General features: G+C 33.0%; 1 protein-coding gene across 32 annotated transcripts in view; it reads left to right on the top strand.

Moving 5' to 3' along the window:
* Positions 1 to 13,508, top strand: part of BAZ2B (bromodomain adjacent to zinc finger domain 2B) — a 335,625-nt gene extending 322,117 nt beyond the window's left edge. For 31 of the 32 annotated variants that reach the window (XM_056793926.1, XM_056793916.1, XM_056793915.1 and 28 more), the window contains 4 exons: positions 4,169 to 4,315; positions 9,699 to 9,964; positions 10,105 to 10,248; positions 12,988 to 13,508. In XM_056793926.1, coding sequence (XP_056649904.1) covers positions 4,169 to 4,315; positions 9,699 to 9,964; positions 10,105 to 10,248; positions 12,988 to 13,141 — 711 coding nt within the window. In that variant the 3' untranslated portion in view covers positions 13,142 to 13,508. Of the gene's footprint in view, positions 1 to 4,168; positions 4,316 to 9,698; positions 9,965 to 10,104; positions 10,249 to 12,987 lie in introns of those variants that run through there. The other variant, XM_056793937.1, reaches the window with a different exon arrangement.
* Positions 13,509 to 13,735: the final 227 nt, after the last annotated feature.

Raw genomic sequence — 13,735 nt, 5'->3', positions numbered from 1 at the left:
ACTTTACTAGCTGTGTGATATTAGGCAAGTCATTTAACCTCTGTTTGCCACGGTTTCTTCATCCCTAAAATAGAGATAATAATAACCCTTACTGACAGGTTAGGGTTGACAGGAAGGTATCTGCCCACCTTAGGAAGCTGAATGGTATAGTAGAAAATGATGGATTTGGTGTCAACCCATGTTCAAATACTATGACAACCCACCTTCCCCCCATGGCATCTTGTCAAGTCATTAACATTTTAGGATCTCAGCTTCTTCAAGCCAGATGTCTATCCATGAAATTCCCTTAAAACCTCTAGTGGCTCCCTGTTCCCTCTAAACATATTACAGACTCAGCCTGCTCATATTAATCCTCATCCTTATAATTCTTTGACATTCTCTGTGTAAGTAGAGATTCACTCCCCTGTGTTCGCTTAACTCTTCACATGTTAAGAGGTAGCATGATATGGTAGATAGAGTCAGCCTCTAGGAACATCTGATGCTTTCAGTGAAATCACATGTCACTGGTCCTATTCCTAACTATTATTTTCTTTTAGCATGATGTTAATAGCTTTTAGAAATAGACATTTAGAATTTCATCTTTTCATCTCCAGAAAATTGCATAGTTCTTTAATAAATGTTTGATGAATTGCTGTGAATCAAGGGAGTTTCATTAGATGATCTCCAAACTCCCTTTGAAATACATAATCTTTAATTATCCAGTGAGTAAAGAAGTCCTTGGTGACCAATGAAACATCTCTATTAGAGATTTTTAAAGCTTTTTGACTCTTTTATAATTTGTTTAAAGACCTAATAACCAGGCAGTGTTCCTAAATATATTTTTTAAATCTTTACTGTGTATTTGCTTCAAGTCAGAAGGGTGGTAAAGGCTGGGGGGAATGGTGGGAGCGGAGGTTGGTTAAATGACTTAGCCAGGTTGATCTGAGGTCAAATTTGAACCCAGGACCTCCTATTTCTAGGCGTGGCCCTCAATCCGCTCAAATACCTAGCTGACCCCCATGTACATTTTAACATTGTATATTGCATCTGCCATAATTTTTCAGAAATATTTGCTTAATATGTATTCTTGCTGCTTTGTTATGAAGATTGTCCTTGGAAAAGTCATGTAGTGGTGGTTTTCAAACAGACTGTCAATTCTCTTCTGAGATTAAAGAAAACAATAATAACTAGCATTTGTATAGCACTTTAAGATTTACAAATTGCTTTACAAATATTATCTCCTTTTATCTTCACAACAGCCTAAGGAGGAATTATTCCTATTTCATAGATGAGAAAACAGAAACATAATGACTTGCCCAGTCATACAACTAAATTGTGCAACTTGCTAAGGCAGGATTTGCACTCTGGGTTTCCTTACTCCAAGTTCATTATTCTGTCCACCTTGCTGTTTAGCACTAATATTCTGAGGTCTTAACTAGTATTACCCAGTTTTGCCCACAATTGTTCTCTCTTTGTTTCACCTACCACTTTTAAATCCCCAGCGATGCTGTAACCTTGGGAGTAAGACCTAATTCCCTATATATATTTATTTTTTTGAATTCTCATACTCCCTTCACCATACCCATGTTAACAGTGTTATTAAGTCATCTTGGTTGATTACTTTTGGCACCAAATTCACAGATAAAATTTCAGGTTAGAGTCAAACTAAGGCTGATATCTTTACATAGAGTTGATTGCTATATATCTACAGATCTTAATGTGTTATTAAGCTGTTGTCCCTGTCATGGCCACCTCTCCTTAGATTATGGGGATACCCAAAAAGGATAAGAATATGAATGATCTTTCTCTGCCTAATACAAAATTTATATAACTGAAAGAACTCACCCCTACCTCATTCCTATACTGTGAAAACAGAAAAGTAGATCCCCTTGTTAAAATACTGTAAACCTGTCCCCTGTTCTAGAACTTTAAAACTTTAGTAGTAATGAAATAAAATGAAAAGTTGGCATGTGCATGCCAACATGAATCAACTATTTTCTAATGTAAATATCAAAATTGATTTTCACAAAATTGAAGATCTAATCTTTTTCATCCTTCCCTAATATTACAAACTGAAATTTATTTAAAAAGTCATAAATGTGGAAAAATATTTTGCAATGTGTTTTAATTCTCCATTATAGAAGACAATACAAATTTTCTTTATATGACTGATTTGCAGTCTATAAGCTTTAGTTTTTAGTGATTTACACAGCATTCATGTTGGGAATAGATTTTTAAATTTAGTTTCTCTACAATATGCTTTTTAAAAAATGTCAATTACATTCTTGTCAAATCCAGGATGTGGTAAAAGACAACTACTACTGGAGAAATATTGAACCATTTCTCTTTTGATGTTAGATATTTATGTTGGTTTATATATTCTGTAGTTTAGTTTGTACATGTGATAGTTGAATGGATGTGGGATATCATTGGTATAAGTATTCCCTCCCTCAGTGTAAACTGCAGCTTTTCCATGGCTTTTCACTCTGTAACTCTTATAAATATCTCCATAGAAATACATCCTCCCATGAGAATCCAATTTTAAACCTTCTGACTCTTTTAATAATAGGGAGCTCTAGCAACATTGTGTTATAATTCTTCATTTATGCTACTGATTGTTCTACTTTTTTTTGGTGGTGTCCTTACTGATACTTTTCTATGTCCTTCTTGAACACAAATCTGTGTCCTATTTACACCTACCACACATCTTATTGATTCATAAATATTAACTGAGGGAACATTGTAGAAAAGAATGGCCAGTTGAAAGTGCTGCTTATTTCAAACTATGATTTAACCTAACATATTTTGAGTCAATTCTGAATCTAAGAGCTCATTGTCTACTGTACAATCTATGTTGCAATTTGAGCATTATGTGTTTATTTTTCTTTTTATTTCACTTAATAAGCATTTGCAGTATGTGTTTTTCATCCACTTTATTTTTCCATTGTGGATGGTTAGACTTCTTGCATATTACAAAATGAAGATACTTGCTGAATTGAATACTATATAGCTACAGGTCTAATGAAAAACTCATAAGCTATATTTGCATTTAAAAATGTGTGTACTCTGCACATTATGAATTCATGAAACCCTTCAAATTATCTTAAATTCTCTAAGATTTTGCTCTTGTATTAAATGTTAGCATGAAGAAATTAACTTGGAATTGAGATTACAAATGCAATAGCAAATCTAAATTAGTGTTAATTTTTAGGTTAAAATATTTTTATTTTAAAATTTGATGGCAACATGTTTTCTGTTTCATGAGCAAAAATGTGGGAGAATACATACTAATATATCAAGTCATGAAAAATGAAACTTTTAGCACTGCCTTCTCTCAATTCAAAGTACTGTATTTTTATAATCTTACTTTTCTTCTTTTCTCTTTTAGAGGTAGTATGCTCTTCCTTAAATTTTAAGATTTTTAACGTATTTATACTTTCGGTATAAGGATGTCAGAAATTAATGAAAAGAGAAACAATAGCATTTAAGTTAGTCAAAGGGAAAAAACCATAAACTCTAATTTTTTGTTTTCACTTATAGCCCCTTTCTCTTTAAGAATCATGTTCATGGTAATTTGCATAATTATAGCAAACTATTGATTTGGTTCCATTCTCATATTAACCTTTTCATCAGTTTTTAAAGTAAACACAAAATTAAAAGAGAAATGTATTCTTTTAGCTAGAATAAAAATCTGGGGAAATCCTGAGTTTTAATTCTATTTCTGACAGAGGTTCCTCTCTAACTTTTTTTAATGTTTAACAGTAACCTTAACCCTTACTTCCTTCACAGGATATTATGAAGATCATTATAAGATGGCCAAAAGAGAAAATTCATCTTAAAAAATATCATGTATTAAAGCTATTCATTGCTTTATGTGCTCTAATGTCATGTTAATTATTCCATATGTTAATGTGTACATGCTTCTGAAGTGTTTGCGGGCATTCGGCCTTTAGCTTTGGTCTTTGCAATGTACATAAAATATGCATTTTACCCCAGTAGATTTGCTCACCCTGTCATGTGGTCCATATCTGTGTAATGAGAGATACATAGATGTGTATGGCTATTGTATGTATGTTAGCAAGCGGAATGTTAATTATTAGTGCAAAATGTGAAATTTTGGTACATTTAATTTCCCAAAAGGAGATTTTCAAGATAGTATTGATTTTAAATGATTTTTCATGTATTGTAGTACTGCCAGATTTGCCGAAAGGGAGATAATGAGGAACTGCTGCTGCTTTGTGATGGCTGTGACAAAGGCTGCCATACTTACTGCCACAGGCCCAAAATTACAACTATACCAGATGGGGACTGGTTTTGTCCAGCTTGCATTGCTAAGGTAATACTGACCTCAAAGTATACTCTGTGTGTGTGTGTGTGTGTGTGTGTGTGTGTGATACTTTATACTCGAAGTTCTGGGGTTTTTTGAGCCAATTCTAAAGTTTTGTGTTTGGGACAATTCATGAATTTCTGTTACTATACAAAGTGAGTACCAGGGCATGCTGGCTGATCCATTTATACTTCTGTCAGAAACTTCTGTCAACTTCCTTCACTGTTGCAAATCTTAAAGTGTTATTATAAATGCAAGTAGCAGAAGTTGTATTAATAATAACAATTAGAGAAAACTGTCAATGATAAAGGATAGGGAAAAAATGAAGAAAACCAGCTCTTTTTAGTTTTTAAAATAATTTCTCCATCATTTAAAAAAAAAACTTCAGATAGCGTAGATTGATAGAAGGGTGTATTTTGAAGTTATTTTTACATTGAAATAGGCCATCATCAAAACCCAATTTTTACTTGTTGTTAATAGGATGGAAAGCAAGTCAATATATCCAAGTTTTAGTTTTATTTCTCTTTAGGCAAGTCACCTGTTGGTTTTGACTTTCATTTTCTTCAGCTATAAAAATAAGAGCCTTAGACAAAATGGTTTTTATGATCCCTTACAACTCGGGGGGGGGGGGGGGGGGGGACTGTGAATCTTAAAAACTACTCAGACTGTACTTTAGAAGATTTGATCTAGCTATTTCCTTATTGTAACAATGGAGATACTTGGTCTAATAAGAATCAGGAATGTCTTGGGAACTTTACATTATTCCACCCTAGTTAGACATACTTTAGGGGAAGATAAAGTTGTAAACTCCTGACTGAACAATGAAGGTACATAACTCATACCTTATAGTGAAGCTAGAACCTTAAGCTAAGTCTATTATTAGATCTAATACAAAAAGATGGTAAGTACCTGTAAAGATTAAATTAATCACAAAAAGATCAAATAACTCACAAAAGGCAAGCTTAACAAAGAAGTGTGAAGTACTCAGAAGATATAATCTAACCAGAGAAGGTGAGAACTAAAGAGTGGTGAGAACTAAGAATGGGCAGTCCTGGAAAAAAAGCGTCTACTGTGATTGGTAGACATGAAAATTTAGGGGAGGTGACATAAGAGAAAATTTCTTATGGCTAAAAAAGTCAGTTCAGGCAAATCATTTCAGAACTCGGTTCAGGAGATTGAGTTCAGTGGAGGACTGGAGCTTCCTTGGAGATGGTCATATTGTCATTTTTAGACACAAACCCTATTTAAAGCAATACAAACATGATAGTAATTTGTGCCCACTATCCAAGGCTTGGGAATTACTTGTCTTCCCTTTTCATTTTTCTCTCCCCTGTTTCCCTAGAATACAGCACTTCTTAAAATTTTAAACTATATTTCTAAAATAATTATTAAAAGAAGTCTAAAGAGCCTAGGTTTTACTCCTAGCTCTGCCTATTAACTAGCTAGTAATATTGGACAAGTTATCTTCTTTCTCTGGGCTTCTTATTCCTCAGCTGTGGAATTAGGAAACTGGAAGAAATAGCTTTTTCCAGCTGAAAATTTATGATTTCTAGGAAGATTAAAATGCTAAAACATTTCTCCTCTCTATTAAAATGTCAAACATTCTAAGTGCTTTTAATTGAAAAACTCTATGGATGGCTTATGAAAGCCAAAGTGATCTAGTTATTGTGGAATGTTAATTCAGTGAAAAGAAACAAAATAAATAGACAAATTTCACCTATAATTTAAGTTAAAAGTTATTTAGATATGTAATGAGGAATTTTTAGGCTTACAATATTTAATCACTCTGAATGTAATCTTCATATTTTATACCGGTTGCTTGAAAGCCAAAATTATATGAAATGCCACTGTAAAATGTTTACTTCAATACTACAAGAATCTGTAGTTCTATTAGTATGGATACTGTAGGTGACCACAATCTTTCTATTATGTAGGTGTCAAACCCAATGCCCAAGATATGGGACCAGCTTAAAATGTAATTGGGAAAAGCTTAACAAAATCAATTAAAAATACTATGCATGTTAATTTATGATTTTCTAAATCAATATGCTGCCCAAAAGGTTCTGTTTCTATGAATCTGACACTGTTCTATGACAGGGGAGATGATAAAGTGAACAGTGACTCTGGTATTCAAATCCTATCTCAGACATTTATTAGCTACATGACCTTGAGCAAGTCACTTAACCTTTCTTGTCACTTATCTGTAAAATAGGGGGATTAGATTAGATGGCTTCTGAGGTCCCTTGCAGCTCTAAACCTATCATTCCATAGCCCTAGAATTCATCACTTTGCAGTCAATATTCTGATAAATCTCTTCACACTTAGCTATGTTGCTTCTTAGACAACATTCTTTTGCTGAGTTCATATGCAAAATCTTAGATTAAACTGTCAGATCTTGTGTGCAAGTGATACAGCCTTCAACAGCTCAGGGCCATGTGGCTTCATGTCATATGTGTCCTCCAAAGGAAGATTATAATGGAAGCTACTTTCAAATTTAAGATTTTAAATATGTTAACTAGGTCACATTGGGGAAAACAACACCCTAGAAAGACCTTTTAAATGTACTTTAAAGAAAAGCTCTTCCCTGAAATTCAATAAAAGAATAATACAGCCAATCTTAAATTATTAATTGAATTTAGTCTTTTGCTTTTCTGGATTACCACTTTTTAGATTGCTTGTTAGTCATTTAATTTCATTTTTCATTAGCATCTACAATTCAAACTAGTTAAATTTTGTATTACTAAAATTGAATTAGAAATTAAAATTTTAGGCTGGGCAAAAAATAGAATTTAAAAGCTCTAAATTGAGTTTGTGTGTGTGTGTGTATAAGTGTGTTCACATTTTTATTCTTAATTGTTTTGTCACCATAGACTTAAAAATTCAAAAAAAAAATCATACTTAAAAATTCCTCTCTTAGCAACATTGTCATCTCATTTGTCTAATAAATAGGATCTTTTTTGATTCTAGAGCTAATCAAAGGACAGAAAGAGTAAGCTCAATCCAAAAGTTACCTATCTTAGAATATGTGAACTATAGAAAATTAATTTTTTACTTCATAGAGGGAAGATATGAATCATGAAGCCTGAGAATGCCAACTTGAAGCTGTTACTTTTACACTAGCCAGCAAAATAAAACTTTACTAGTATATTGTAAGCAAGGAATGGGATACCAACACCAAACAGCTTTCCATAAGTGAGAGTTAGGGTGGAATCTACTTTGTTGAAAGTGCTGTAAATTCTCAGAATACCAGGCACTTGTTTTCAAATGTAAATATAAATTATTTCTAAAATCAAATGTAAATTATTTTTTGAATTGTCTACACTCTGTTTTCCCAAGAATAGAAAAGGAATTACATAACCTGCAAAAAGGTCATAGATTTTTGTGAGGTTCAGTGCTTTCATTTTGTTTTTGTTTGAACATAGATGATATATAATTTGATAAGATGGTGAATATGCTTTTGTAGTTGAGGAAAAGGTTCTGATTTTTCTTGTTTTTTTTTTCTTTTTACCACTATAGCACTGGTTGTAATACAGTACACAAAATTCAGAAAAACTTCTAGTTGACTTTATAAGAAGGGATCTTTATGTTGATTTGTGAGTCAAAACTCACACAAATTACTATCCAAAATGAACTTTATGTATAGTCATAAATAACAGTTGCTCCCTTACATACCCAAAACTGAAAGTGAAGACAATTGTAGAACCAAGCCATAAACTCAGTAGACAGTATACAAGACACAGGAAGCAAAAAGTCCACTATACTGTGATCATTCATAATTTTTGGAATTTTGTGTAAAAATGTAAAGGAATGCGATTTTTCATTTTACTCTGCACACGTAGTGTAGGAAACATTAAATTTCTTTTTTTTGGATTACATAACTAATTTTCAAAGTCTAAAATAGTGAGACCCCTTGGAGCAGTTTTTGATCTTATAATGGAAAAAAGCACTTTACTCTGAGGTAGCTATTTGAAATTATTAGAAATTTGGTTTCAGTCTTGATCTCCTGTTGTCATGAGAAGCTAGAGCTCACTGTAACCACCATTTAGAAACTGCTGTGTTCTTGGGAAATTAGACTATAGCCATCTGTCACTCTTTTTTATATCTTTTAGTTAAAATTTGTTCGCTTGAGAGGTCAATTCTTGACAGTCAAGAAATAACTGCCAATTAGATTGTAGCTTAGAAATATTCTTGAAATGAGCATAATCAATACTATAATCTCCTCGACTATTTCCTAATCATTGTAGGACTCACACCCCAGTAGTTTAGAAAATGGGTATAAATAGAGGGATTTTAACAGTTTGATTTGAAATTAAGGAAGCCAATTCTTTTAAATGTTCAATAAATTTTCTTTGAATTTAGGTATATTAGTCACAGTTAGATTTTGGAACAGAATTGTTAAACTAAGAAACCTTAGAAATTATCTAGTCTACCCCCCTTATTTCATAGAAAAAAGAGATCCAGAGTCGTTAATTATTAACTAAATGTCACACAAGTAGTCAAAGAACTAGAACTTGTATATGTAGATTGTCCATTGTCCTTTTCACAGAACCATACTATTCTTTTTTAAATGAGAAGTCTTTACCTATTCTATATGCCATTTAAATGTCCTCTGAATATATTAAAGTTTCTTAGGAAATGATATATATCTGTATATGACATGTATGCACTACCACTTATACAGACAAATATATATATGTGTGTGTGTGAATTTTCATAATAATGATTGATTGCCATCTCCCTTTGGGGTTTTAATAATCTTTGAACTCTCAGTAAAATGTAATGCTTTGCTCATTCTGATTTTCTTAATTAAATTGTATTCTAAATGAGAATCTTTTTATAATCTCTGAAAATTCATTCACTTAGTGCTTTAGAGAAATGCTCCTGACTTGTTCTACAGTAAAAATGATTGATGTACAGTAGTGTTAGTATACTAGAACTCTACGAATTCTGAAGATGAATTGATGGGTGGCAGGGTTTTCATGCTGTATTAGCTTTTAGTCTTGTCATTTAGAGCTGGCATAACTACAGAATTCCCTTTGAAAATGGGAGGAAAATCAGATGCTGATTTATATTGTGAGAAATTCCATAAGAAAGAATTTCAAGATCTCTCCAAAATTTTTTGTGTTCTAATATTTCTATTAGAAATGTAGTATTTACCAAGTTTTGGTATCACTTTGAAACAAACTTCTTTTATCACTTGGATTTGGTCTATGTTATTCTTTCTTTCCAAGAATAGTTAAATAAGGACTTTTTTTGTTTTGTTCCATTACTTGTTTTAGCATAAAGAGGGTACTTTTATATATGAATTAAACTTTGATTGTTTTCAAATATATGTAAGCATATGTCTTCTACATGTGTTCATTTATACCTTATTTACATTTTTCTGTTATAGGCAAGTGGTCAAACACTAAAAATAAAAAAACTTAATATCAAAGGAAAAAAGAGTAATGAACAAAAGAAAGGAAGGAAATTATCTCTAACAGGTGATACTGAAGATGAAGACTCAGCAGCCACAAGCAGTTCACAAAAGAAAGGAAGTAAAGATCCCAAGAAAAGAAAAATGGAGGAAAATGTCTCTCTAAACTTGTTAAAACAAGAAAGTTTTACTTCAATTAAAAAACCTAAAAGAGATGATTCCAAGGACCTGACTTTATGCAGGTAAGGTTTTGTTCATTTATTTATTTATTTAAAAAACTCGTTTTAAAAATTCCATCTCCCTACCCTTAAACATTTGTTCTATACTGTTTTCATCAATAAGTGCTTAACTATGAATTTGTTTTAAATATCATTGCATTTAGCATGATCCTGACAGAGATGGAAACTCATGAGGATGCATGGCCTTTTCTACTTCCTGTAAACTTGAAACTTGTTCCTGGTTATAAGAAGGTTATTAAGAAACCAATGGATTTTTCTACGATTAGAGAAAAACTAAGTAGTGGACAGTAAGTAAATATATTTTATTATAAAGCTATAGGCTTATATGACTTGAATGTCTAAAAACATAAACCTTCCCTCCCTTTCTTTAAGAAGTATTAGCAATGCCCTCTTCCATATAACCAGGGAACTTCTCCTTTCTTCCTCCATACTGTGTAATACTCCATAGACTACAAAAGTGAGAATAGTTTTCTAGTAATTGGATGATGCACTTTGCTGTACCATATGAGAGCTCCTCTTAGGGAATATAAAGACACATGCATATTTCGATGAGTTTGTTTTGCCTCCCAGGAAAGTGTATACTGTTGGCACTATGCAGATAGGACTGTTCACTGGCAAAAGAAATACCTACGGAGCTATTCTACCTATGAATTCATAAGTCACTTCTTCCCTTATTCCTCCAAACTAGTCCATGGCTTTCTTTTGGGGTCTTAATCCACAATGCCTTTCCATAACCAGGGAAAGAACAACTAATAAGTTTATCACCTATAATTGTAAGTTTCTGAGTTATTAGACTACTTCCCAGTAAATCAATTGGTTGGTCTTGAGCATTTTTTCCCTAAGAAGATAGCACAGAATCTGAGTTAGTATAGAAGAGTTGGTTGGAACTTTATTTAGGATTCAACTGTGTCTTTACCATATTAGTCAAACAGACGTATTGGAAGAATCTTAAAACTATTTTGATGTTACAAATAATAAGAAATTAATGATATTTGATATAGATCCTACTTTTAGAATCACCTCCCCAGTTACACAATTTATATCTACCCATATATCTTATATATGCATTCGTACATATATATGGAAACACATATAGAAATCTGTGTTAAAATACAGAGGATCTCAAAATTGCCAAATTACCCTAACTCTAAAGTGAATGTGAGAGTTGAGAATTGGTGGAGTTACCCATCCCAGATGGGGCTTTAGTAGAATTTTGAAAGAGAAGATCCACTATTAGGTAGAAAGGATTGGAAAAGAAATAAGGCCTGAAAAATGTTTTTAAAAGCTGAGAAGCTAAAAACAGCAGAGTAGAAGTTATGGTTAGGGAACTGATGGCAGGCAGTTGGGTAAGGTAATTGGTGGGGTGTTTTATAGTATAAAGATCCACATTGATGTAGAAATAATTGAGAACATCTGAAGGGATCTGAAATAGGTCAGTAATATGGCTGGAAAATGTGATGCTTTTAATGGAATGTTGGATGGAGAGGAGATGACGCAGAGACCAGAAAGGAAGGAGCCACACAAGTCCAGGATTGGCATAATTGGGACTAACATGAAAGGTTAGCTAATAGAATGAAAGAAAATTCGTATTCTGGAGAAATATTCCCCCCTCCCCCCAATAAAAAGGAGCAACAAGAGACTACCTCAGGACATAATGAATTTCTGTCATGAGAGATCTTTCAAATAGAGGCTGGATATTTTGTTAGGGTGTGATAGCAGGATTTCTATACTACTTCAGTACAGGGTGGATCTCAGACATCCCTTGCAACAATGAGATTTCGTGATTTTAAATTATTCAAAGTCATTTACTTAACCCAGACTCAGGATAGAGTATGATTCTCTGGTTGTTGAGTATAGATTCCTCATAAGAAATTTAAAATTCCTGAAAATGCTGGATCAAGCAATAGAAGTTTCTGCTGCCTTGCTTTTCAATGATCAAAACAATATTCCCAAAGCTTGAGAGTTTCACTTCTAATGTATTAATTTTAAAAAATACTCTTTATCCCAAGTCAGAAATAATTCAGCATTTGCATTTCTAAAAGCCCTCTTGAAATATATTGGCACTTCATTTAGCTTTAATACCCACTCACCTACTATTTATCAGTTGGAACACTTTCCTTCCCACTGTGCTTGCTCACAAAGTATGACCTTGTTCTAGTGAAAACACTTGAAAAAACCCGAAAGGCCTAAAATGCCTTTTTTTTTTCAGTTTAAAGGAAAGATATTTCTTAAGACTTATTATCACTTGCAAATGAGTTTTACATGTTTTCTTTTATTTGTATTGGTCTGCCTGGAGCTGACTGGAAGAATAAGAAAAAAAGGAGTCTGTGCTGAGAGAGAAGAATGGACTTGGAAAATAGAAGGCTTTACAATGGGAAAAAAATACATACTAAAAAAAATAGTAGAAAGCTCAGACCTAAGACATAGAGAATATTTGTGTGCATAGGTTTGAGTGCCTAAGTATTGAAACAAAGTATAACTAGCCCAAGGAGATAAAATGGTTTTCTCAAGGTTATACTAGTAGAGTCAGAGGTGCCATTTAAACCTAGATCTTATTCACATTATCTAGGATGATACTAGTCCTGAAGGATATTTGTGATGCTCCTCAAAAAAGAAATATGATGTCTAGACACCAAAAAAAAAATGGTATCAAGCTCTGAGAACCAACCCATACAAAAAGCTCCCCGGAACTATGGAACTTTCATTTTAAAAGGAAAGACTATACATACACACTGGGGAAGAGAGCTTTGGTCTAGGAGTTTACCAGGATAGTGAGTTGTTCCATAGGGTAGCTGACAGACTCGCCTTTTCCAGAAAGAATGATAATATTAAGTTGATTACTATACCCAGAACAGGAAGTGGAAAGAAGGGACAGAGAGGGATCAATAAGCAGGGCATTTCAGGGCAGATGGCAATATGGCCAAGCTGGGCTAGGTGTACCTGTTTCTACTTATTTGAACAATCAAAATGGCTTCGTTTCAGTGGAGGAGAAAAAGACAACAAAAGCTTTTTTTTTTTTTCCCCAGGTACTCTAACCTCGAAACTTTTGCTCTAGATGTCAGGCTTGTTTTTGACAACTGTGAAACCTTTAATGAAGATGATTCTGACATAGGCAGAGCTGGCCACAACATGAGGAAGTATTTTGAAAAAAAATGGACAGATACTTTCAAAGTGAGCTGAAGTTATCAGAACTACTCTTCCCGCTTTGAAACAGGACAAATGAGACCAGCAATGTGAACTGTATTTACGTAAAAGTGCAAGGCACATACATGACTTTTTTTTTTCCTTAAGTATCAGAAAAGTGATACTACTTCTAAAGGCTTCACTCCTACAGCAACCATGGCCCTTGGTTATTGGTTTGTATGTTTTATCAACTAATTTAGGTAGAACAGGGAAGCACACCCAAAGAATTTTCAAAGAGAGGGGTGTTATAGTGCAATAGCAATTAAAAATATATCAAAACGCACTGAATATTCAACCACCAGAGCTCTACTTGGGAAATGGTTCTCCTTTCCCACTCAATAAATATCTATTTTTCATTTTTTTACTTTGTAGTTTATTTTTTAGTGAATGTATTTAATTTTATGAATTATTTATGATTAAACTGCATCCAGAATCTTCGTTTTCTGTGAAAAGGAAGAATTAGAAAATTGCTTTAAATCTTGAAAATACAACAAGGAATGTTTTAAAATATAAAACAAAGCCAAGTAAAACTGTTTACACTGATGTGCTCTAAAAGCACTTAAAAAATTAAACTTTACTGTAGAGTAACAA

Source organism: Monodelphis domestica, chromosome 4 (genome assembly GCF_027887165.1).
Source record: "Monodelphis domestica isolate mMonDom1 chromosome 4, mMonDom1.pri, whole genome shotgun sequence".
Lineage (NCBI taxonomy): Eukaryota > Metazoa > Chordata > Mammalia > Didelphimorphia > Didelphidae > Monodelphis > Monodelphis domestica.
The sequence above is the reverse complement of the archived record's forward strand: the minus strand, read 5'-3'. Positions and strand labels throughout refer to the sequence as shown.